The sequence below is a fragment of the Pseudochaenichthys georgianus genome, unplaced genomic scaffold, assembly GCF_902827115.2.
Source record: "Pseudochaenichthys georgianus unplaced genomic scaffold, fPseGeo1.2 scaffold_809_arrow_ctg1, whole genome shotgun sequence".
NCBI classification, from domain to species: Eukaryota; Metazoa; Chordata; class Actinopteri; order Perciformes; family Channichthyidae; genus Pseudochaenichthys; species Pseudochaenichthys georgianus.
In genome coordinates, this window is record NW_027263357.1 from 29,450 (window position 1) to 55,497 (window position 26,048).

General features: G+C 45.0%; 1 protein-coding gene across 1 annotated transcript; it reads right to left on the reverse strand.

The window, feature by feature from the left end:
- Nucleotides 1-1,787: 1,787 nt before the first annotated feature.
- racgap1 (Rac GTPase activating protein 1) lies at nucleotides 1,788-22,465 on the reverse strand. Its single transcript, XM_034080002.2, has 17 exons — nucleotides 22,314-22,465; nucleotides 20,855-20,960; nucleotides 19,395-19,597; nucleotides 16,995-17,137; nucleotides 15,192-15,261; nucleotides 15,052-15,105; nucleotides 14,891-14,968; nucleotides 12,434-12,551; nucleotides 11,917-12,056; nucleotides 11,155-11,319; nucleotides 9,546-9,641; nucleotides 8,321-8,519; nucleotides 8,076-8,181; nucleotides 5,571-5,703; nucleotides 4,821-4,947; nucleotides 4,469-4,568; nucleotides 1,788-3,471 (listed from the first exon to the last, which is right to left on the reverse strand). Exons 2-17 carry the CDS (start codon nucleotides 20,940-20,942, stop codon nucleotides 3,396-3,398), a joined length of 1,896 nt encoding a protein of 631 aa, XP_033935893.1. The 5' UTR covers nucleotides 20,943-20,960; nucleotides 22,314-22,465; the 3' UTR covers nucleotides 1,788-3,395.
- Between the last annotated feature and the right edge of the window lie 3,583 nt (nucleotides 22,466-26,048).

Genomic DNA, 26,048 nt, shown 5'->3' on the forward strand with positions numbered 1-26,048 from the left:
TGTGAGATCTCTAAAGAGGTGGGAGAAGTACTCAGATATTGTACTTGAGTAAAAGTAGCAGTACCAGAGTGTAGGAATACTCTGTTGCAGTAAGGCCCAATACCAAACCACGCCCTACACCAGGGGTGTCAAACTCAATTTCATCAGCATTATGGTTGCTCTCAAAGGGCCGGTTGTGACTTTAAGAATATATAAAATAATGTATTATAATACATAATTTCCTCTGCATTGGACTATTATCGGATAGGGTAAAAACTTCATAATTAACTACGTCTGAAAGCAGAAGTCGAGGGCAAATAATTGCAAGTCTCTTCAGTGCGCATGTCACAAAACAAGATGCATTGTGGGACATGTAGTTTATGGGCAACGTGCCTCTGTAAAGTGCCATGTAACCGTATAATACACGTATTATATTCATTGCATGCTCTTGCGGGGCCACATTAAATGAAGTTGCGGGCCGGATTTGGCCCCCGGGCCTTGAGTTTGACACCCCTGCCCTACACCCTACCCCTCCGTGACATAGTGAACTCTGGAGTCTCACTCGCAGCTCAACGAGGCTCCTCCTGTCAGATGGAGTAAATACAGCGGCACGCTTTGGGACGGCCTCCCCTCTCATGAACAACGGTTTCAAATCAGCTCCGAGACAAAAAAATAACTCAAATCTCCTAACATCTTTAATTGTGTTTCTTTTTTGTAAAACCTGATGTTTTTGCAACAGTCTGTAAATATACACAACTTTACCTTTTTCTAGACTAAACACAGGTACGATCCTAAATTAAAACATGAGGTCATCATGCGGATGTTAGCTGGAACTACTTGTAAACAGCGTGTTTCCTGACGGACACACACACAGCGTAGAGACCGGTCTCCAGTCAGCACCATGGATGGATAGGTCTGCATCGGTGCTGACGTTCTTATTATACACTCGTTGGTTTGGAACAGCCCTTAATGTAGCGGAGGGGTAGTGTGTAGGGGGTGGTTTGGGATTGGGCCTAAAAGTCCTGCATTAAAGTAAAGTAAAAGTAGAAGTACTCAGGTCTTGTTCTTGAGTAAAAGTAGAAGTACCAGAGTGTAGGAATACTCTGTTCCAGTAAAAGTCCTGCATTCAAAATGTTCCTCAAGTGAAAGTATAAAAGTATTCTCATCAACATATGGTGAAAGTAGAGACACTAAAAGTAGTCGTTGTGCAGATTGGTCCATTTCAGAATAATATATATGATATGTTTTATAATGATTGATCATGAAAGTGTTCTCAAAGCAGGTGAAGGTGCAGCTAGTCTGAAGTACTTTGTAGACTGCAGGGTAGCTGGTGGATTTACTCCAGGTGGAACTCAAGTCTGATTCAACACTTGATTATATTTCACATCATTCATCCAGATCTGTGAAGTAACTAAAGGTATTAAATACATGTAGAGGAGGAAAAGTGCACCATGTACCTCTGAACCGTAGTGGAGTAGAAGTACAAAGATGCTCACTGTAAAGATTATATTACAAAAACAACAGTTTCGGGACAGAAGGTGAGTTTATTCTGCTTTGAATCCATGCCTTTTTATAATGATGCATCACCAACCCTCTGTGCAGGACACAAGTTACGACTGGGACCCGTATCGGCGACATTTTTTGCAATCTGCTTTTGGTAAATAATTTTTAAAAAGTGAGACAATATAATGCAACATTTATTTAATTTACGGTTTTAAAACAATTAAACATCAATTAAGGACATTTTTAAATGAATGAAATCAACGCATTAAGATTCAGAAAACTATAAAAAAAACAAACACAGGAGACAATTTTGGTACGAAATGTATTTTATAAGTTACAGGTCTTTTAGAGCAAGTGTACAAAATGTTGTGCTAAATATTCAAATAATGCCACGGCAACTTAAACTGGCTAATCTTACAAAGTAATGGCCGTTAGCATGCTAGTTAGCATCCTCCCACAGTCCAAAATACACGGAGCGAGATTAAATGATCCTGCCTGGGAACAAAGTACCGGCAGTGGAGATATTTTAATTGTGCGCCCTTTTTCTCAGAGAATAATGCCCAGTATTAAACAGGAGCGGGCCCGAGAGCGCGTAAACAATACAGCAACATTTACTGGAGGATAAAGACGATCAAAAAACTATGGAGGCCGACAGGAGCCAACGCGCTGCAACGGCTCAAACCTCTTCCATCAGGAGAAACATCCTGCCGCTTCAGAAAGGATGCAGAAATAAAATCACTAATGTTCCACACGAAGAGACATCTTCAGCAACTTGACAACACATGCAGCGTTTAGAGGACATTCAGAAACTCGAGGAGACGTGGCAGCGTTCACTAAACGCTGCAAGAAGCTCAAAGCACTACGGAGACCAGGGGACACTTAAAGGTGACGCACACAGCTGGGAGACCAGGGGACACTAAAGAGTGACGCACACAGCTGGGAGACACTTAAAGGTGATGCTTACAGCTGGGAGACCGGGGGACACTAAAGAGTGACACACACAGCTGGGAGACCAGGGGACACTTAAAGGTGACGCACACAGCTGGGAGACCAGGGGACACTAAAGAGTGATGCACACAGCTGGGAGACCGGGGGACACTAAAGAGTGACGCACACAGCTGGGAGACCGGGGGACACTAAAGAGTGACGCACACAGCTGGGAGACCGGGGGACACTAAAGCGTCTTCAGCATCTGGTTCCTGCAGCTTTCAGTGAACGCTGCCATGTCTCCTCGAGTGGCTGAATGTCCTCTGAACGCCGCCATGTCTCCTCGAGTGGCTGAATGTCCTCTGAACGCCGCCATGTCTCCTCGAGTGGCTGAATGTCCTCTGAACGCCGCCATGTCTCCTCGAGTGGCTGAATGTCCTCTGAACGCCGCCATGTCTCCTCGAGTGGCTGACTGTCCTCCGAACGCCGCCATGTCTCCTCGAGTGGCTGGAGATGTTTCTTCATGCGGAACCTTTGTGTTTCTACATCGGCGTCGTTTCTCCCGACGGAAGGGTGCGGTGTCGCCGTGGCACGTTGGCACCCGTGGACCAGCGTAAAACTCAACACAAAGTCAAACACACACGGTGAAAAAGCGAAAGGATCAACGACACTGGCCACCTTCGATTCCAACCTGCAATGAAATGCCTTCAAAAAAAACCCCGTCCTTCAACCTCTGAGTGACACATGAGTTGAGTCGAGAGCAGGTCGCAATCAAAGCGCGCACAGAGCATATATTTCCAAAAGAGGGATCTATAAAAAGGAGTAAACGGTCTGGTTACACATTCAGCAGATAAAGACACACGTGGCATCCTTTGCAGACCACCAGAACACGCTGTGAAGCGTTCAAGCGGCTGTGAAGCAGACGGAGGCTTCGGAGAGGGTTATTGCAGAGCGAACAAAAGGTCAAGTGTTTCTTCTTCGTTGGATTATTTCAGGGACGGAGATGCAAAGAACTTCCCCGGGCGATTAAACCCGACCGCCGACTTCGTCTTGCTCCCGAATCTGAAACAGAGTGCATGATGGGATTTAGCGGAATAGGCAGAGGGTCAATAGAACAGAGTCGGCACCACTACTTTCATCGATGCCGCTTATCGGCCCGGTCCTTTAACGGGACTCTCATCGGTCCGGTCCTTTAACGGGACTCTCATCGGCCCTTTAACGGGACTCTCATCGGTCCGGTCCTTTAACGGGACTCTCATCGGCCCTTTAACGGGACTCTCATCGGTCCGGTCCTTTAACGGGACTCTCATCGGCCCGGTCCTTTAACGGGACTCTCATCGGCCCGGTCCTTTAACGGGACTCTCATCGGCCCGGTCCTTTAACGGGACTCTTATCGGTCCGGTCCTTTAACGGGACTCTCATCGGCCCTTTAACGGGACTCTCATCGGTCCGGTCCTTTAACGGGACTCTCATCGGCCCGGTCCTTTAACGGGACTCTCATCGGCCCGGTCCTTTAACGGGACTCTCATCGGCCCGGTCCTTTAACGGGACTCTCATCGGCCCGGTCCTTTAACGGGACTCTCATCGGCCCGGTCCTTTAACGGGACTCTCATCGGCCCGGTCCTTTAACGGGACTCTCATCGGCCCGGTCCTTTAACGGGACTCTTATCGGTCCTTTAACGGGACTCTTATCGGTTCTTTAACGGGACTCTTATCGGTCCTTTAATGGGACTCTCATCGGCCCGGTCCTTTAACGGGACTCTTATCGGTCCTTTAACGGGACTCTTATCGGTCCTTTAACGGGACTCTTATCGGTTCTTTAACGGGACTCTTATCGGTTCTTTAACGGGACTCTTATCGGTTCTTTAACGGGACTCTCATCGGTTCTTTTGGAACAAACAAAACTAACATTGCTTTTTATTTAAATTAAATACATAATATTTCACATCGAATGGAATGTACTCAACAGCACAACATTACATCTAGAGGAAACTAATCAGTGATAATAAAACAGAGTGTGTGTGTGTGTGTGTGTGTGAGTGTGTGTGTGTGTGTGTACCTGGGGGTCAGAGAAGACTTCATGCGTTGCCCCAGAGAGCTGGAGGACGGGGTTTTATTGAGCTGGTGGTCCGGAGTGTTCAGAGGTCCCAGAATGCTCACTGCAACACACACACACAACAATCAATCATCAACAGATCACACACACACACACACACACACACACACACACACACACACACACACACACACACACACACACACACACACACACACACACACACACACACACACACACACACACACACACACACACACACACACACACACACACACACACACACACACACACACACACACACACACACACACACACACACACGATTTAAAAATAGCACAGGTCGAGCACATACTTCTCTCGGGGGTAGCGTAGCAGTTTGCGTTCTCGATGATCAGGTGGTCCCGGTTGGGAGTTCCACATCCCGCCGAAACAAACTGGGCCCAGTAATCAACAGGGAGGCAGAGGAGGCGCTCCACCACCTGGGGGGGGGGGGGAGAGAGAGAGGATCATTACAGCGCGTTGCCTCACCCTCTTCTGAGCAAAACAGGGGGAAATACAACTAAAAGAGTTCTAAGCGGTTACCTTGGCGACACACTCTACCTCACATTGACTATATACAGTATTGATTGTCCTTCCTCCTGGTCTTCCAACCATTTGGACGCAGACTTGCATTTCCCCATAACGATGTTGCTTAGCAACCGGCGTAAAAAGTGAATATATAGTGTGGCATTATGTAGTCAACACGTGGTCTCCGTGGTGTGGTCTGCCCGTCACTAAGCAACAACATCGTGTTCTTATCCCTTAGTATGGTTAGGGGTTGAGGCTAAACCTGTACGGCTTTGAATGTCTGTCATCATATTTTCAAAAACGCCACGCCCTTTTTTTTGGGATCAACAAACTAATTCTTTAATTTGAATAAAAGGTTTCCGCATGTCCCCTCGCACAAACAGAAATGTAAATAATGACCTGCATGTTAGTGGTACTCCTGTGAACACTGATGCTACCTGCCCCAAGAATTCTGGGAAATGTAGTCCTGAGCCACGACGCTAAAGTTTGCAATACAGGTGAATAAAGTGACTGATATCTGGAGGACCATGCCTACCTTGGGCTGCCTCTTGGTGTCCTGCAGGATGCTCATGGGGTCGGGGTTCGGGACGGCGTGACCCACGAGGGTCGGCCCGAAGACTCGAGCCAGATTACTGACGTCCATCCTCGTGTCCAGACTTTCAGCAACTCTGAGACATTAGAGGAAGTCAGTTATCACTCCGTCGTGCCAATATAACACACAACACTTTCAAAGGGGTGAAGCATAGAGTGGTACAGGGATGTCCTATTTCTGTAGTGGGCCCTGAAGGCAGCATGTGTAAAGAAGCGAGAACAGGAAGTACAAAAAAGACTGAGTCCTGCCCCGCTCCACCAGGGCCACTTTAGGGCAAGATAAATCCATTACGGAGCAGGTGAACGGGCGGCAACGCTTCGGAGGAAAAGTAGTTCCATTCTGAGAAAAATAAATATATATTTTCTTTGTCATTTTGTAACTTTAGAGACGTTTCTGTTCAGTGCAAGTGAACAGGCCTAACGTCAGAGTACCAATGCAAGACTTCAATCTATTACAATTCAGACGTTCTTTGTTTCTAAATATCCATCACTCCGAGTACGCTGCTGCAGCGTTCAGACGAGGGGCCGTTTATTACATTCTTAGCACATCTCTGCCTGAAGCAATTCCACCCAATCAAAGTCAGAACACGCAGCAGAATATATAGACTTTATTTTGTATTTTATTTAGGGCTGTCAAGTTAACGCGTTAATAATGCAAATAAAAATTAACGCCACTAATTATTTTAACGCATGTGTATTTTTTTTCCTCGGCCGCCCCGTAGCTTCAGAGCGCATCGAGTTTAAAATACCATCTCCAAGCTGATGCTGACAGCCCCGCTCCTGCCGCCCGCTTGTGGCAGACCACACTTCCACGCTGACCGGCAGGCACCGACTGGCCATCGGGAGGACCGGGATGTGCGATTAATCGCGATTAAATATTTTAGTCGACTGACAGCCCTAATTTTATTATATATGTTGGAGGAGCTCGGGTCGGAAGAATGTCATTACCATTTCTACTCTGTAGCTGTGAGCATGTGACGATAAAACCTTTGAATCTTTTAAATCTTGAATAAATAAAAGCATCTCTACGGTGGCCCTGAAGTGCAAAACGCCACAGCATTTCACATTGGACGGAAAGGGTATTCCTTAGGGAGAACACTTCTTGTTTGTGATTGGACAGAGCCAGCCATAGAAGCGCTGCTGTGATTGGTTGTTTTTGCTGCCAGTCCAGAAACACCTGACAGCGAAATATGTCCCAACCTATGGTCCCAACACATCATCAGCCGTTAGCTGTTAGCACACACTCAAGCTCCTCATATCTGTTCAGAAACTGGACAAAAGTTAAACGAGTACAACCCACAGACTGTCTGTGTCATGGAGAATACAGTCGCTGGTTTATTTATGTCTGTAGGCCGTTGCTGTGAGTGTGGACGGAGCAGCTACAACGTTAGCTTAGCCTGATGGATCCGATTCCATTCAGAAAACACGCATTTTAAAAGCTTTTCGCCTGCCGTCTGTCTGCAGACTTGTCAAAGCGTTACTTCATGGGTTTTACTAACTGTTATCAGTATGTAGTTACTTCGGCATCACTTTGAAACGTGTATTACAATTACGGTCAAATATGTTCACTTTGTTGTAGTTGGTATCTCCCTTAGGATTTACATGGAGAGAAGCCATAGATAATAAAGCATTAATTCTGTATTTACTCCTGTCATTCAAACAAGACGCTGGAGAGAGGCATCGGATCCATCAGGCTAAACTAACCTGTAGCTGCTCCGTCCACACTCACAACAACGGCCTACAGACATAACTAAAGCAGCGACTGTATTCTCCATGACACAGACAGTCTGTGTTTTGCATATCTTTAACTTTTGTCCAGTTTCTGAACAGATATGAGGAGCTGTGAGCTCTGAGGGCTAACAGCTAACAGCTGATGTGTTGACCAATCACGAAGCGTTATTTCTTGACTGGCAGCAAAAACAACCAATCACAGCAGTGCTTCTCTGGCTGCTCTGTCCAATCACAAACAAGAAGTGTTCTCCCTAAGGAATACCCTTTTCGTCCAATGTGAAATGCTGTGGCGTTTTGCACTTCAGGGCCACCGTACTTCTCAGATACAGAAACACTCCTGAGCTTTGATGAAGCTAGACCGAATGCAGACCGGCTCTGATTGGTTCAGTTAGTGTTACCTCTGCAGGTGGAGCACCTGATTGGTTCAGTTAGTGTTACCTCTGCAGGTGGAGCACCTGATTGGTTCAGTTAGTGTTACCTCTGCAGGTGGAGCACCTGATTGGTTCAGTTAGTGTTACCTCTGCAGGTGGAGCACCTGATTGGTTCAGTTAGTGTTACCTCTGCAGGTGGAGCACCTGATTGGTTCAGTTAGTGTTACCTCTGCAGGTGGAGCACCTGATTGGTTCAGTTAGTGTTACCTCTGCAGGTGGAGCACCTGATTGGTTCAGTTAGTGTTACCTCTGCAGGTGGAGCACCTGATTGGTTCAGTTAGTGTTACCTCTGCAGGTGGAGCACCAGGAAGGCCAGCGTGTCTCTGTTGGCCGGCGGCAGGTCTCCCACCGTCTGGTAGATCAGAGCGATGCTGTTGTCGTCGTCTGACACCTCTGAGGAGACCAGGAGCAGAACAACGTAGGTCAGCGGAGAGATTTAATAACAACATGATGTCTGCAGCTCCAGTTACTCTGCATTCATATCATTATCAATACACCACTCTCGCTCTCTCTCTCCCCCTCCCTCTCTCACCGGCGGCCTCCATGAAGGCCCTGTTGAGTCTGAATGTGAGCAGCGGCTCCTTCAGGTTCCTCAGGAAGTCTTTGAGCAGTCCTGTGACGGCGTTGATGTCGTCGACCCGGCTGAGCACCGGCACCGTCTTACTGCGCAGGAACTTCTCCTTCAGGTCCTTCACCGTGCGGTCGGAGCCGGACAGACGGTACAGACCCGCCTGAGGAGAGAGAGGGGGGGGGTTACTCACTATCGTTGTATTTCCTCAAGTCATCGTGCACGGGACACTGAGACACAACGGCTCCTGGCCGAGTGTAGAAACTAGGGCTGCACGATATTGAAAAAAAACTGACATTGCGATTTCCCCCCGCTGCGAGATAGATATATATATATATATATTGCGATATGAAAACAAACACGAATTGAAGAAAAGCCTGTTTTTTTCCCGCAAACCATCCTTTCTTGAACTTGAATGTTTTACAATTGGTATTTTTCTAACTATATTTAACCGGATGAAGGATTGTAGTCACGGACGTCTGGATCTTAAGTTATCGGAGCAACGAGCTGAGCTAGCTCGGTTAGCAGCGCCGAACTGGAGAAACACATGAAACCACTTTATTCAGTGTTTCTACCTTTAATCACGGGGGCCGTTTGCTCTGGAGATCTGATTGCGATATATCGTGCAGCTCTAGTATAAACGCCTGCCGCCTCGTCAAGTTAACGTGATACTCAGCAGCAAACAAAGCTTTTCTTAAAACCCAACGGTCACTTTCCAGAAATCCAAATCCCAACTGTGACTCCGTTTTCCCGCAAAGCCAAACATCATTTATTCCAACGACTCTCGACATCTGCAGTTACAACAATAGGCCTGCATTTAAAGAACTATAAAAAACATATTTGAGAATATTCCAGACCCGTGAAAGCCAACGACTAAGAGATGTGAATACTTTCTAAAAAGGACCCTCAAAAATTAAATATTCGTTAAGAGGCGAAATCTCTAGGTTTTACACGAAGTGGCAACCTTTCTTCACCTCCTTCAAAGCTCTCATTTTGTCTAATGGACACTAGTGGCTTAAATATTGTACGTAAGTGAAGATCAACCATGTACGTCAGTTGGTACAATAGTAGAGACGTGAGCTGAACACTCGTAGCTTTGAACTGTGGTTCCTATCAATGAACCGAATGTCTTTTCTACGCGTCTTCAATTCAAATATTAAAACAAAAGGACCCTCAGATCGGCGCTCACCTCATGCAGACCCCTCTGCTCGATCTCACTGATGCAGTGCACGACCAGAGGAGGGATCATGGGAGACGTGTCGGGGACGTAGTCTGCGAGGACGCCCTGGAGAGAGAGAGAGAGAGAGAGAGAGAGAGAGAGAGAGGGAGAGGGAGAGAGAGAGGGAGAGGGAGGGAGAGAGAGGGAGAGAGAGGAAGCGAGAGAGAGGGAGAGAGAGAGGGAGAGAGAGAGGGAGAGAGAGGAAGCGAGAGGGGGAGAGAGGGAGAGGGAGAGAGAGGGAGGAGAGAGAGGGAGAGAGAAGAGGGAGAGAGGAAGAGGGAGAGAGAGAGGGAGAGAGAGAGGAAGAGAGAGGGAGAGAGAGGGGGAGAGAGAGAGGGAGAGAGAGAGAGAGGGAGAGGGAGAGAGGGAGAGAGAGGAAGCGAGAGGGAGAGAGAGGGGGAGAGAGAGAGGGAGGGAGAGAGAGAGAGGGAGAGAGAGAGAGAGAGAGGGAGAGAGGGAGAGGGAGAGAGAGGAAGCGAGAGAGAGAGACCCACACACACACCCACACACACACACACACAACACACACACCCACACACACACACACACACACACACACACACACACACACACACACACACACACACACACACACACACACACACACACACACACCATCAGAACTGGGAGATCATTACTGAGCGGGAACACACACCTGCACATCCAGAGAAAGGCATTACGTTAAATGTTCTTTTTTGTTTCAATCAATACATCAGTCACACGGTCAGTTGCTCCAGCTGCATCAATACCATCCTGTTTCAAGTGCCAGCCAACCGGTGTCAGAGTGCCACTCCAGGGATAAACAAATACAACGTAATAAAGTTGGCCTACCGTAGAAAATAAGACGATTAAACAACAAATAAACAAACATAATATTGATGGAAAGTGAAAACAAGTCGTTAACGGTGCTTACTGCATTAGTACAGGGCCCTTCGCTTGATAAACGTTTCTGTAGGCGTAGTAAATATGCTCTTTGCTCCATGTGGTGAATACAAATGACTTCACAGCAGACGTGGAAAACGCTCTACAGAATTATCGCCATCTTTCAGTTCAAGAACTTTTATGAATTAAGAAAAGGGACTATATGGGGGAGTGAGAATACGTTTATGTACGGTGGTAAATATTTGTGATGTCTTTCTTTATCGGCAGGTCCCATTATTATTATTATTATTATTATTATTATTATTATAATAATAATAATGCGCAGCTTTCCCTCTGCTCCTCCAGTCGGACTCAGATGAGGGTGCTGCACTTTCCCTTGTTCATGTGATGTGTTGTTGTTGTTGTTTTGTTTCTTTCCGTTAACTGTCAAGTGGGAACTAAGTATCTTTGTTAGTTTGTGTTTCTCTTATTATCCTGCGATGCTGTGATGCTTGGCTGTGAATAAGAACATATGAAGGGCAGACCATGTGTCCATGTTTTTAGAAAGGGGCCGGTCATAGAACATTATTCTCTGCTCCTTTCCGGTCACAGGCGAGTTCATAGAGACGTGTTTTGTAAATATTTGTTATACGTTAAGTTGTGCATGCCATGAACGGAACAAATCCAAAATAGAAAACAATGAAAATCCCACTCTCACCTCTCCGATCTTGACGGGCGTGGCCCCCAGGTTGGGGATGCACGGCAGGGGGCATCGCTCCCGACACTCGGGGTGAGAAACCACTCTGCAGTCGCGACACTTCAGAGAAATCTTCCCAAACTTGATCCTCTTCCCGCAGGGAACGCACGACTCGGGCTTTATGACCTGGGACATTCAACAGGGGGGGGGGGGGGGGCAACTTAAAGAACTACAACAACTACGGTGATGACGAATAAAGAAACTTAAGTGCCTCCACCAAACCAGAAATATATCAAAAAACATGACTCTTTTCTAGTAAAAAAACATTGCAATAAGTAAAGAAATTACATGAACTGTAAAAAGACAATTACATACATACAAATTAAAAGTATGTATGAAGTTTCAATCCATCCTATTTTGCCGATGGACGGGAAGGGTTGGGAGCATCTCCCCGTGTGTGTAAATGGTGAACAATCAAATGTACAGAAACCTAAACGCATGATAACTCCAACGGGACAAAGTCAGTCTCAGCGGTGACGCGCCGACAGGACGTAAAAAAAGACGTGGCCCGAAAGAAAGTGCTTTCCTCCCGTGTCAGATTAAACGTGATTACATAGAGGTGCACCACATGACTTTTACACATCAACGTGTTGGAGTGGATCTTTAACTGGACGTCAGCGCCTTTAAACTCGACCTCATTAGACGTGGTGGAGTTATCAGAAGCACGTATCTAAAGGTCGACGCAGGCCATAAAAATCTCGTCAGATCGAATGCGTTTCTCACAGTTTTGGTGACAAAGTCGTGCAGCCGCACCCCCCCGAGGTTCTGAGGTGTCCCTGGTAATGCCCGTCTCTCCTGAAGGACCTCCGGCTGCTTGAAGACGTCCTGAGACTTCACCGACTCAGAGTCCCACTCCATGTTGGCTGGACGGCAGAAAACAAAGAAACAAAACTCAACGTTAACACCACCATGCAGCTCTAATAAAACATATACTGTCGATCATTTCTGCTGCATATCCAGACGTTCATACAATCATCTTAAGCAACAGGTAGATGTGCCGTCGTTAGATATGATTTCAGCTGCATCACACAGGGTCTACGCAGGAGTCCTGAAGTCACATGTAAGACCTTTCAAGACCCTTTGCATACATTTTAAGACCTCATCTCCACTTGGAGTTCTAACCGGTTACCTTGGCGACGCACTTTACCTCACATTGACTATATACAGTATTGATTGTCCTTCCTCCTTATCTTCCCCGCGGACCCCCTGTTTGAATGTAATGCAATGCCTGACGTCTCACCGGTCTTCCTGCGGCTGCGGGTCCAGTACGGCACCGTCTCGATGGTGGAGACGGCCTCGACCGGTCCTCCGTCAGCGGGCACCGTCACCGTGGTCACCGTCACCAGAGTCTCATTGCCCTGCAACAACATGATACACTTTCTCACCAATGACTTCTCCAGGACCGTTACCCAATGTTCCACTTTCTCAGCGTTCCACTGAAAATAGTTTATTTTAAAGCGGAACAGGAAAATAATGTCTGCATCGGAAACATGTTGTGTCTAAATCAAATCCAACAGGCTCACTAGCTTCCACACGCTGAAGCTACTCAAATCTCTCACCAGCAAAACACCTCGTCGGTTAAATGCCATTTACGTTTCATTACTATACGATACAGTATTTATTATCGTTATAGTGTCACTATTTCGGCGATTAGATAAAATATAAATGATATTTGATGCAACTTTAGTTACATTTCCATGACTTTTCCAAAACGTGGGGGAAAATATAGTTTCCCCCACGTCCTGGAATTAGCATTTTGAATTTCCATGACTTGTCCAGGTTTTTAATGACCGTAGGAAGAACCCTGAACACGATGCAAACAACCGTCTGAGTAATCAAGGTTCAAGGTTAGTTTATTTGTAAAGCACATGTTCATCGTTATGTTTGAATGTTGGGCTTGATAATATAAGGATTTAGAGTAAACTGAGGTAACTAACTAACTAAGGTTTAAAAGATGTCTCACTTATTCGGGCGTCTGTATGTCTTTGTGTGGCAGGACATTGGTGCACAGCTGATTGTGATTAGACGGGAAGCGGTAGAGTCTTGTGACCGTGTTCTTTTTGTTCCATTTTGATACGGAGAACTTTGAAGCGAGGAAGTTTGTCTTGATGTTTGTACGCCGCCCGGATCAATGAATACATCTGATGTGATTCAACGCTACAACGACCTCCGCAAAGAGAGGCTCGTCATAACCGAGCGGCAAACTCTGGGGCAGAGCCGGGACGCCGATAGGGAAGTGCCGCTGCAGGTCATCCATTGGCCGATAGGCGAAGGCTGCAGAAAGGAGGAACTTCCATAGACCCCCATGTTAAAATGCCCGACCGTACAGCAGAAATAAACATGTTTACCCGTGGATGCATTAAAAACTATTCGGGATATCGTTAGATTCCACCTTAATGATTATTAATTGTTGAGTGAATTGTTTTATAACGCGACCCTTTTATTTAGATTAGGTCTTAAAGTGTTTGCTAAATTAGGGCGTGGTCACTTTGATGGACAGGTACGTGCCTCACCGTCAGCCAACAGCTTGGTTCGCCTGCAGCGCGCCGTAGTATTAGCTAAAGAAATGATGTTGAACAAGGCTCACTAAGCTGAACATCGCCACGATTGTTCTGCTATGTATCGGTACTTATTTTCTCAACGTGTGAATGACAAGCATTAAGAATAACAAAATATAGCTAATTCTCTTGCAGATTGTCCCGTTTGATTATGAATGGAACGTTTATATAGGGGAACTACACTGTTAGCAGTAACTTGGTAAGCATGTATTTCATGTTAGCTTAGCTTCTTAGCCTGAGCTAGCTCTGTTTACTTCCAGTTCGGAGGCAGCAGGTCCTGCCTCGCCTCCGCCTCTTTGCCCTTATTTGGAGCAGGCGGGATTAGACTCTGACGTCACAGTCGAGCCGTTAGTGGCCGACTCCGCCTACTAAGGGCTTCACGGCAACTCTGCAGAACCGTATGGGTGACGTCACGGACCCTACGTCCATTTATATACAGTCTATGCTCTGAACCCACAACCCCGATAGAGGAAAGTGGAAATTAAATGTAGAAACGGATTAAAAGGCCACGAGAGCACATTTTAAAGACACAGCGGCAATTCAAAGTGCTTCCCATAGGGCCTTTAAACACATATTAATAAAAAAAGAAAAGACAATTCATAAAAGCGATAAAATACTGGCTGCAAAGAATTTTTTTAAGTTTGATTTAAAAGCACCCAGGGTTGGGAAGGACCTCAGAATTATTGCTTGTTCCAGGCGTGTGGTGCAAAAAAGCCAAACGCCGCCTCGGCAAATATAGTTCTGACTGTGGAGACAACGAGTAAATCACATGAAACAAACCATGTGCAGTCCGACCAGGAAGTGTTAAGAGCAACTAAACATCTCCTTACGTTGGCAAGGCTGATTTTATTTAGTGTTTTTTCTTCCTACATTTAAAAAGTTTACGTTTTAATAAATAAAAGGGGAATTCATACATTTGTATTAAATCAGCTCTCTTGTATTAATGAACATAAATACAAAAAATACTTTTCTTTGTCAAGTGAAAAAAGTATGAATAGCTTGACATGAACTTTGTGGAAATGATTCCATCTGAACGTGAACTTTTGGAAGTTATTGAAAATGTTTGGATCACAGAAATTAAATCGTGTGAATATTGATTCAGAAACATCATCAATGAAGCTTTGAACTATAACCCCTACCCTCTCTGCGTTCCTCCCGTTGGACCTGGAGCGCTTGGAGGCGCCCGGAGGCCCGTCCACGTGATTTCTGGAGGAGCGCTGAAATAAAAAAGCATCGATGAGTTCCCGTGAAGTGACACGCGGACGTTCACGGAGCACCGGCTGTCGAGTTCTGATCTCACCCTCTTCTCCCGTTTCTTCAGGCGCACCGTCCTCACCTTGGACGAGTCCCAGTCCTGCCACAGAGCAACGTCACATTCTCAACATAAAAGCTTAAAAGTTATTTTAAATGACGATTAAACCGAGGTGGCGAAGCGCTCACCATCGAGTCGTCCGTTTTGTCGTAGCTGATGTCCGACAGGATGGAGGCCGACTCGTCGATGGTGCGCAGTCTGCGGGAGACACGGGAATCGTTACTTCTCATGTTGCCTTTAAAAGATATTGTGACGACCCCTCCACACCACGTGGGGTGCCGTTTCTGTGGGGTGCTGTCTCTGTGGGGTGCTGTCTCTGTGGGGTGCTGTCTCTGTGGGGTGCTGTCTCTGTGGGGTGCTGTCTCTGTGGGGTGCTGTCTCTGTGGGGTGCTGTCTCTGTAGGGTGCTGTCTCTGTGGGGTGCTGTCTCTGTGGGGTGCTGTCTCTGTGGGGTGCCGTTTCTGTGGGGTGCTGTCTCTGTGGGGTGCTGTCTCTGTGGGGTGCCGTTTTTGTGGGGTGCTGTCTCTGTGGGGTGCTGTTTCTGTGGGGTGCTGTCTCTGTGTGTGCTTTGTGGGTGTGCTCAGGTCCACAGGTTCAGGGGCTGATGAGCTCCACCTGGAAAGGAAAGGATACAGGAGGAGCCCAGCCGGTTACGTCTCGCGGACTCCTCCGGGCACTCTCTCCGTGCCAGCCTCGGACCTGTGGCGGACCTGTGGCTGGTTCCGTCATTACATTGTTTATAAGAGAATAAACAATTGTTATTTCCGTACCCTTCGTCTCGCCTCCCTGCTCTTTGTTGCAGCCCAGGAGCCGGGTTGTAACAATGTATATACAAATGGCAATGCATGTAAGGCTCACAGTGGGACAGAACAAGTGAGGTGTGTCCTGAAACCTGGAGGTCATTTTTATATTTTGATGACCAAAATATAAAAACTTAAATTGTAAATACAGGAGAGAAAGTACCCGGAGATTTTTTTTATGTTTGAAGATTTTTTTGAGTGAGAGAAGCTGCCGGTTACTTGGTGCAGTTTTTTTGAGAAATGTTAGTTATTTAAAGGTGGGGTAGGTCATTTTGGAGAAACCTGCTCGAGATCGCTAGAATCTGAAAATACACAGCCGGAGACAATCTGCCACTTCCTCACATAAGCCCCTCCCCCAACACACACATGACCAATGAGGGCACGAGATAAGTGTGTGCACAGATGGAAGGCTGACAGGCAGGTAGGCCATCCAGTTACTTTAGCCGGCTCAGATGATTGGTCGGCTTCCACAGATGACATTTATTATGGATTTGTTGTCAAAGCACTTCAGATATTCATTGCTATCGGCATGTTAAGAGCATTCCATGGAATATAACCAAACGGTGTATCTCGAGCCGGTTTCTCAAACTTACCGACCCCGCCTTTAAGAGCTGATAATAGTCAATGCATTATCAAAAAAACATTTCTAATGTTGGTTTGTGTTCAGTTTCTGCAAAGCAATATGTGCACCTTCAGGAAAGTAACTGTTTTTATCCTTAACACGGTTTTAAATTCTACTTTCTGCATTATCTAAAAGTGATACCGAGTGATGTATTCTGTTTGCACTCAGGTCTAAAGTGTCCGACGCTCCCATGCTCAGATCAGCAGGAACACTGACCTCTCAATGTAACCACAGCGCACTGATAAGGTTTACAGGGGGCTGTAAACACACCGTAAACCTGTCTGTGTGTTGTACGGGGGGTGTGTGTGTGTGTGTGTGTTGTACTGGGTGTGTGTTGTAGTGTTCGTTGTACTGTCTGTGTGTGTGCTGTAGTGTCTGTCGTATTCTGTGTGGGTTGTATTGTGTGTGTTATTATGTGTGTCGTACTCTGTGTGTGTGTGTGTGTGTGTGTGTGTGTGTGTGTGTGTGTGTGTGTGTGTGTGTGTGTGTGTGTGTGTGTGTGTGTCGGACCTGCGGCTGGTGTTCAGGACAGCAGTCGGCTGGCCGTTGGTGTTGAGGAAGGCGAGGGCTGATCGCTGCTCTGCGCTCAGCTTGATGCTGTTGGAGGACCCTTCGCTGGTCAGCAGGTCCCGGATCAGCTGGATCTGACGGTCCTGTTGGAGGGGAAGGCAGCGAATGAGAAACACCTTGAACCAGATGCCCATACAGACGAGACCGAAGCAAAGGCAGGGGTTTTTAACGCAGTAAAAGAGGCAATAAACTCCGGACACGAAACCCTTCTGACTTTATTGTATTGTTTTGCCCGAATGAGCGAAGCAGGGTTAGGAAGTGTTTAAAATATTACTTGTTTTTTTAAATACACGTTTTCCTAAAGCAGGATTTAAAACTTTAATTCAATTTGGCAACAACTTCACAATAAACTAAATATAATTTAAACAAAATACAAAAGGACTGAGGGTTAGGGACATGATTAGCGTGTCGTCGCTAGCAGTCACATGTTGTTGTCTTTTGCTGAAAACAAACAACATGCGACTGTTGTTGTTTACTTTGGCCTGATGGGCATTTGGTAAATTGATCTTTCATAACATTTGAATTCCAACTTCTTACAATATTTAAAAGACCTGTTAAAAATTGCCTTAAAGACGTTTTAAAGGCAAATAAATGTATTCAAAGCTTTAAAGATCTTTTGGAAATCTGTATGAAATTCAGTCTTTTTCAAACTCTCAAACCAGAGACGTTATTTGTTTCTATCCAGTTGGAAAGTGTTTCTCTCAATGGACTCTGGATACAGAGAGAACATTAATGAAATGTTATGAACAAAAATAAGTGACACAAACTGTCCAAATCCCTTTTGATTTTATTTCTAATATTTCTAGACCCTCCAGAAAAACGCGATTCTGCGATCACAGAATTTACCGCATAATCAACAAAATGGCGCAGATTTTCAAAAGGCCGCATAATCCCCGCATTTTTCAAGTTGAGAAAAAAAAAAGTTAACTCGTCTTGACGTGAAGTGATGATGATGACGATGCGACGCCATCACAGAAGGTGAACAAACCGTAGAGTGAACGCGTGGCGCTCACACGAGAGAGAAAACACCAGGATGAAAACATCTAATCCGTCTCATTTACCGACGAGCATCTCGGCTAAAGACGGGGCAAAGCAGTTCCCGATGTCTCGCACGAAAGTGGGGGGAAACTATTCTGCACCCCGTGTGTTGGAGCATAAGAGAACATCGACGGTGACGACCCACTTTGATCCACTCGAACATTCGAACATGCTTTCTGCTGCTGCGGACAAGAAGGCCAAACGACTCACGTCCACCGAGGCATCGACCTCCAAAGCCCTTTAGAGGGCTACAAGAAACGAGGTGAGAAGCCTACGAGACTGAAGCTGGTCAGATAACGAACGAGTAAAACAGAATGAGGCAGAGAAGTGTGTGTGTGTGTGTGTGAGAGTGATTAAAATAGCCCAATTGCTTTTACAATAAATAAACATTGAATGTGTTTAATTGAATAGTAAAGGGGCAGGTTGTGTGCGAGAGAGAATAAATAAGACGGCCCAATATTTCCCCAAAAATATTTAGCACATCTCGCAACTTTCCACGATTTCACCACATAAAAACCCCGCATGTTTAATCGCATAATCAAGGATTTTTGCCCGCGTTTTTCTGGAGGGTCTAAACATCCACTCCAATAACCGACAAAAGGGACGGATGTTTCCACCCCTGCAGCCGAACACTGGGTCTCCTGCAGAGTCTAGGGCTGTCCCGAATACCATTTTTCGGGCTCCGGATATTCGGTAGTAATCAGCAGCGAATATTCGGCCCACGCGGGGCGCAGTAATCAGCAGCGAACCGCTTCAACACGTCTATTTCGGTTTATTCACGGCATTCATTTTGTTATTCTACAGTATTGTTGTTTTATAGTTATTTGTTAAAGTAACCCAATTTGTGTTCTTTGAAATTGAAAAGGATATCGCATTTTGTCTGTTACTTTCGTTGCAGTTGTATATGTCTTAAATGTAATTTGGCTTGGCTTTCCTATTTATAGACATGCTTTTATTTTGAAGGAGAATTAGCGCAGTTGACAGGAAGTTGTTGTTGCTATGGAAACAACGTGATGGAGACTAACGGAGAAAAGTCATATCTACATATAAAGTAAACGATAACGTTTATGGTTAAGTGTTAGCACCCCCGAAGAGACACAAGCTCTTACGTTGATATTAGAGATTTCAATAAATTCAATTTGAAAAAAATAAAACGGGGAAAAAAACGAATATCCGAATAAAGAGATTGAAACCGAATAGTACTCCAACGAATGAATATTCGGGTACAGCCCGAGCAGAGTCATTAGCTCCTGCATGAATCTGATAATTCCCACATCAACAAAGACACGTGCTCCAACCCACCAGCTTCTCGCAGTCGGCCTCGGCCTTCTGCCTGCGTCTGATCTCCACGTCCACCTGGTTGCGGGCGTGTTTCAGTTTGACCTCCAGCGCCCCCCGCTCTGTTTGGGCCTTGGTGAGAACCTCCTTACAGGATCCCAGATCCAGCTCCGCTCGCTGCCAGCGGCGCCGACAGTCCTCGAAGTTCTGAACCATCTGGATGAAGTCTGGGACGAGAAGAGAGGGAGGCTCGTTAATAACCGGGGCAGAGGTCTAATGTGTTCCCTATAGAGCGGTGCAGGAACGAGTCCTAAAATGATGAGTCAGCATTTCCCCACTTCCTGTTCCCTCGTCTCAGAGCCAATGGGATCTCTCCGTAGGGTTTAGGAAAGTAGCTGGAACTAAGATCTGTGGTTGAGACACATTGAAGAGACGGATCAAGTTGGCGTGACGTTGAAGTCGGGCTGCTCAATTAATTATGATTATGGCTTGCAACAATTACGAAAACAGCGTAATCGAAATAAAACGATTATTTTTTTATTATTACTTTTGTTTTTAAATAAAAAAATCAGTTGAATTAAACTTAAAGTTCAGCGTAATCAACTGTTAAAAACACTGTTCAGATGTTTTTTCTCCAATAAATTGATGTTTTCAAAGTAAATGGATAATCGTTTTTAATAATCGTGATCAGTTATTGACCCAGTGGAGTGAGTGGAAAAGGTTGGCTATACTGTATGTTAAGGAGTGTTCAGGTTGTGACAGTGCACTGCAACATGTTTGTTGATCTTGTTTATTATTTTGATATTATTTATTTAAATGTAGAGATTAATGTATAATTTATTTGATTTTATTTAAAATTCAATTACAATTATTGACCCAAATAATCGAGATTACGATTTTTGCCATAATCGAGCAGCCCTACGTTGAAGTCGTGCTGCTGGACTCGCCTGTAGTTCCTTCATAGCATAACGTTAGCATTTTGCTTCTGGCGATTAGATTTATGATTAGAACATTATAAAAGTAGGGCAGACATGTGGAGATTATCCGGCTGAACAAAACGTGCATTCATCAAACAGGGTTGTTTTCCACAGACCTGATTTTTTACAATTTTCCAAAATCCTCTGGAGAGATCCCGTTGCTTTTGGTCGAGGGAACCAGCCGCTTCCTTCAGGGTCGAACTACAAAAATACGTCATCCCTGCACCGCTCTATTAAAGTCAGTACAAGCATTCTAAGATGGCGTCGGTGATGATGGCTGCCGTGTCTTCGGCTCCTCTCCAACTCTGCCTTTTTACCATTTATTTCAGTGTTTGTTAACTTGTCCGACATGTATACAGACTTCTTGCACTATTTTTTACATGTTATTAAGTTGCATTGTTGGAGGAGCTCGGGTCAGAAGAATTTCATTGCCATTTCTACTCTGTAGCTTGTGTTCATGTGACAATAAAACCTCTGGAGCTTTGAAAAGATGAATGAAATACTCACTGGGTTCGATGTTGTCATTGAGGAGGTCCACCTGCGACCTCAGCTTATCATACAAGCTCTGCAGGTTCATCACCGCAGTCTGCATCATGGCCTGTATCTCAACACCCTGAAAAGCAACATTAAGTACATTTAGTCTATAGGGTAACAAGTTGTGTGTAGTGTTACGTTGACCTGGCGTATGGCAGCTGGTCAATGTCGCTCCGTCAGACATCTGGCACTAATTATTCCTGTGAAATCACGGCAGTTTTTTGAGTCTGAAAGGAACTGTTGTTTATTCAAAGCCTCTGAGACCTGGGCGCATGTAGGTGGAAAAATGCAGTCATTCCAAAGAAGGCGATAGACTGTTAAATGTGGCTTCAGCGTTAATACATGTATGCATCGTACAAATGGGTACATTTTTATATTTAACATTTTATAAAGGCCTATTTTCCAGTGACTTCTATTTGACTTATGTTAAGCCTTATGCATGCCATTTGATCTTAAAAAAAAAAAAAATCCAATTCTGTTTTTTTTGGCATTATGCATTCTGTATTATATATTTTGACTTGTATTATATCCCAAAGAAGAATAGAATAGAATCGGAGGTGGTCTCACATGCAGAGCACACAGTGAAATGTGTTCCCTGCTTTTAACCCATCCTAGCACCAGGGGTCTAGTACTAGGAGCAGTGGGCAGCTATTGTACAGCGCCCGGGGAGCAATGGGAGAGGGGGGGAGGGGGGGTGTCCGGTGCACCACGGCTGGGCAGGAGGTGAACTGGGACCTCTCCAAGTAACGGTCCACACTCCATATTTAGGTCTGGTCGGGGACTTGAACCGGCGACCCTACGGCTCACAGTCTAAGCCCCTACCGGGTACTTTATTGATCCCAATTTGGGAATGATTAGCGTTACAGCATAACAAGATTGCAACGGATTATTAAATACAATATACATGTAAAATGTACAGTGTGGTTTTAAGTCCCTGTTAATATTGCCTGTTTTGAAAGTAGCAAAACACGGAAGTACTCAAGTTAATAGTACCTCAACATTGTACTGTACTCGAGTACATTTACTTAGTTACTTTAGCCCACCGTTTATGAGGATTTTAAAAAAGCGTATGTTTTTTTTAGATAGCAGAAATGTATGGCATGTTTTTATTGCAGTTGGTGTTAAATTAGGAGATACTCTGCAATAAAGAGGAAGTGGAAATTATCCTCACTTAAAACGGAAATAATGCATTAAAATCTCAATTAGCCGCATTAAAAAAAACACATACTCGCTTTAATATCTATCTAACCGTGTTTCTAGTTTGGCTCAGCGGTTCTCTTTTGTTTATATTCAAGCTAATGCTAATTAAGTAACGCTATCTACAGGTAATTCCGGTCAACTGTAATTGTAAAACAACACGGCGGCTACTTTAGCTGGTAACTGTTGATCCACGGAAGGAACTAGCAAATACTAGCAAGAAAGTGTAACTTACCGTTTACAGGAGAAATGCGGGACAGTATTATCCTCTCGGTGAAGTTTAACCCTGAGCTTTTCCCGTTTCTTTTCTTTTTTTTATCGACCACCTGGTTGTGCCTCTGACCGCATCATTCCACAATGAGCGCGTTGCATTTCAAATTTCGCCGCTGGCCAATCAGCGACGACCACTGCGAAAAATGACTTCCGAGTGTGTGTTTTTCAAAATAAACGGACATCAACGGTCATTTTACGTGAACACAAAAAAAGAACAAACAGGAGGAAATTATTAAAGCAATATATTTTTATATGTCTGGTTTGTTTTCAATATAATCTTATCAATTGAGTTAAAGTGTAAGAAACATTATTTGATTCATTATTTCATTATTTTATGTTTTTTTTAATTCCAATGTTATTCTCATTTAATTCATTTTAATTATGAAATGAGTACTATAAAGGCGCTATATATATCCAATATATTATTATTATTCTCATCATCATATAAATACAATTTGATTTTATATTATTTAATTACACTTCCGGTCAAAACCTTAACAAATAAAAAGTCGCTCGAAACACAAACTCACAGAAATGAGAACAACATACCATTTTAAATGTCAATTGTATTCGATATAATGTTATAAATGATCTCTTATTAAGTCAGACAGTGAAACTCACAATGATGGAGTGAATACAAAGAAAAACCGTTAGACTTCCGGTATTTACTTTCAAAATAAAAATCCCCGCAGCGGCAGCAGCAACAACTGGTGAGTGAACAGAAAGGTGAACAGTTCTTTCTTTGAGTATTTAAGTGGAAAAATAACGACTGCATGCATTTTAGCAGACACTGTTAATATTCTGCGGCTGTGAGGTAATGTCCTGCACGAGTAGCACTACACCTGTCTGTTAATAACCCCCAACCATCAGTCAGACAGGTAAAGTAAGGCAGGTTATAACTCCCCAAACAAGCACTGATTCCCTAAAACAAATAGGCCTTCACATTATTCACTGTTACATTTACGTAAGAAAATACTGTTTAAGGGCCAAAAAAGGGACATTTGTCGGATCGGATGCATGATGGGATTTGTAGTTTTTAGCTGTGAAGAAGTTCTCCGTGTAATTTAGATCATGTTAGCCTATGATTTTGTACTTCCCCTTCATATAGCATCACAAAGGTACCTTAGCTGCTTGGCAATACACCTTATTGTAACTCAAGGTATGATGAGGGTGTTGTAAATAGGATATTATTCTATGTATTGTACATATTTATTCCAGCACGTAAAATGAGGGTGTAAACTACTTCAAATTGTTTGTTTATTCATAGTTACTCTGCAGATGTAGCCCTGTCTTCATGATTCATTTGAGAGCCAATCAATAGCCGATAAACACACACGCGCACGCACGCACACACAGGGCGAGAGAGAGGAGCCTGCACACGAAGCTCCGCAGCCTCACTCGGCTCTGCTCGCCGGGTTTGAAGCGTCTCAGGCGGTCAGGATCAGGACCAGCACCGGAATCAGGATCTGGATCTCGTTGCGGAATTACAATGATTGCCACAACTCAACAGAACATGACCACGGAACTGGTATGTGTGTGTGTTTTATTCTTTCATCCTCACTTTCCTTTCAATGCAGTGTGTGTGTGAGTGTGTGTGCGCGCGTGCGTGCGTGCGTGCATGCAGTGGGGACTCCCTCATGCTCGATCCGATGATTATCGATCTGCATTCAGAGGTCTCCGTCAACATGGATCTCCCGCCACAAGCCACTGCGGTGCCGTGTGACCGTTCTCTCTCACTCGTTGTGGTCCGTGTGTCCCGTGCAGACTTTAACAGCACGATCTCTGCATACCGGGTTTCTCCCCGCCGTGTGATCAGATGTTGTGTCCATGCAGATCAGCGTCCCTCCAGCTGATCAGTGGCATGACTGCCCATCTGCAGGTGCATGGACAAAAGGAATTAATCATGTATTTGTTGCTCACACAATTAACTCAATACTGATTAAAATGCACATAAATGATGATTTAATGCACCACTGTTTCTGTTTTATGTTCTGCTTATGTCAGAAGCAACATGTGCAACTTCTTTAATTCACTCCAAGGGGATAAATGGTTGCTTTAGATTCAAAACCACGATGCCAATTCTTTTTTGATAAACGTTCCCTTTTCGCCTGCTCCACATTAGCGTCTGAATCTGTTTCTCTGACGTGCAACACTTTGGCCCTTCTCCAAATGAACTATGGTGTAATTACAGACCTCATCAAACTGCCGTTCCTCCTGAGAGGGGGTTTACCTCGTGATTACTGCAGCGTGCTGAACGAGCAGCCTAATGGCGTCTAATTGGTTGGCATCGTGAGCGTGACATTCAGCGAGACATTAACCTTTGGTTTGTCTCACTCCCATGTTGGTGTGATGAAGCGTCTGGCTGGTAATCCCGCAGTGTCTCTGTCTCCTTCAGAGGGCCACTCGGGGCTCAGAGACCCTCCATTACACACAAACCCCTCGTGGGCAGGGCTGCACTCAGAAACTAATGAAGCCGACCGGCGTCATGTCGGAGATGCAGTGATGTGAGGGTTCTGTCTGTGGGCTGCTGTTGGTGTCATATTGGCAGAAACATGTTCCCTCCGCATATGACAGGCTGATTATTCACTCTGTTTACATTCAACCTGTTGCGCCCGGTGAGTGGGTGAAATGTGAACATATGATGATATTTAACTCCACCAGCAGAGAGACTGGTTGCAATTAAGTGGAAAGGAATTTGTGAATAAGTTGGAAAATATGGGCTCGTCTGAACATCCAATATTGAGCATGTGTCCCAATATTCGACACATCTAATAAAGTATAAGCAGCCAAGATAAATAAAGGAAGCCTAATCCTATTTGTCTCTCCTGGGACATGTCTCCATGCTTTAATGCTCACAAAGCTCTTTATTCTGCTGCAGCACCTCTGTTCACCCTCTGTCTGAAACCAGAGCCCAGTCTGCTCTGATTGGTTAGCTGGCCGGCTCTGTTGTGATTGGTCAACCTGCTTAGGGATGTCCCGCCCCTTAGCCTATCACGTACAATGTGTTGGAGCCAATAGGAGCGCATGTGTTACATAGTGATGTCACTTTGTTCCAGAAGTTGGGATTTGAGCCTTTGCAGACCATTGACATGCACCAAAACGTATAGAGCACACCTCATGAATCACAGCAGGGCCTCTTTAACTCCACCGCGGGAGAGACTTGATTGCAGTTAGGGTGGAAAGAAGTATGTGCCTAAAAGAAGTCTGGAAATAGCAGCATATCTGAATTCGTCCATTGTCACAACATCGGACAGAAGCAAAGATAAATAGAGGAATACTAATCATATTTTAATGTGAATACAAAATGCTTTGTTTTTGCTTCACTTAATCCCCAAAATGTAGGCAATAAAATCCTTTCCCAAGCAGTGTTTGGCGCTGCTCCCGCTCGCTGACGGAGTGCCAGTTTCACACGGGCTCTTCTTATTTGCTGAGTGTTTCTGCAGAGTGAGAAATGACTGAGCCTCTCATCTCAGCAGCTCTCCCACGTGTTCCTCTGCGTTTCCTCCAGCGACTTGTGAGAGGCTGTCCGCGCGGAGGGAACGCTTTTGTCCGGTCATCTCCTAATGCATGATGGGAAAGAATGAGACAGTCCTGCAGCTCCGGGGGCTAAAGCGACCGGTCCTTTATTCCACAAAGAGTCGTGCTGCATTGTGTGGCTTCACGCCTCCAGGGCAGAACACGAGACCCCGCTGGTGTC

Bases quoted from the DNA above. Each gene is read 5' to 3' on its own strand.
- racgap1 (XM_034080002.2), bottom strand. From the start codon at position 20,942: ATGATGCAGACTGCGGTGATGAACCTGCAGAGCTTGTATGATAAGCTG. The intron at 8,520-9,545 runs GTGAGCGCCGAT...CTCTCTCCTCAG, and splicing joins AGCAGAGGGGTCTGCATGAG to GCGGGTCTGTACCGTCTGTC. The intron at 3,472-4,468 runs GTACACACACAC...ACTCTGTTTCAG, and splicing joins AAGTCTTCTCTGACCCCCAG to ATTCGGGAGCAAGACGAAGT.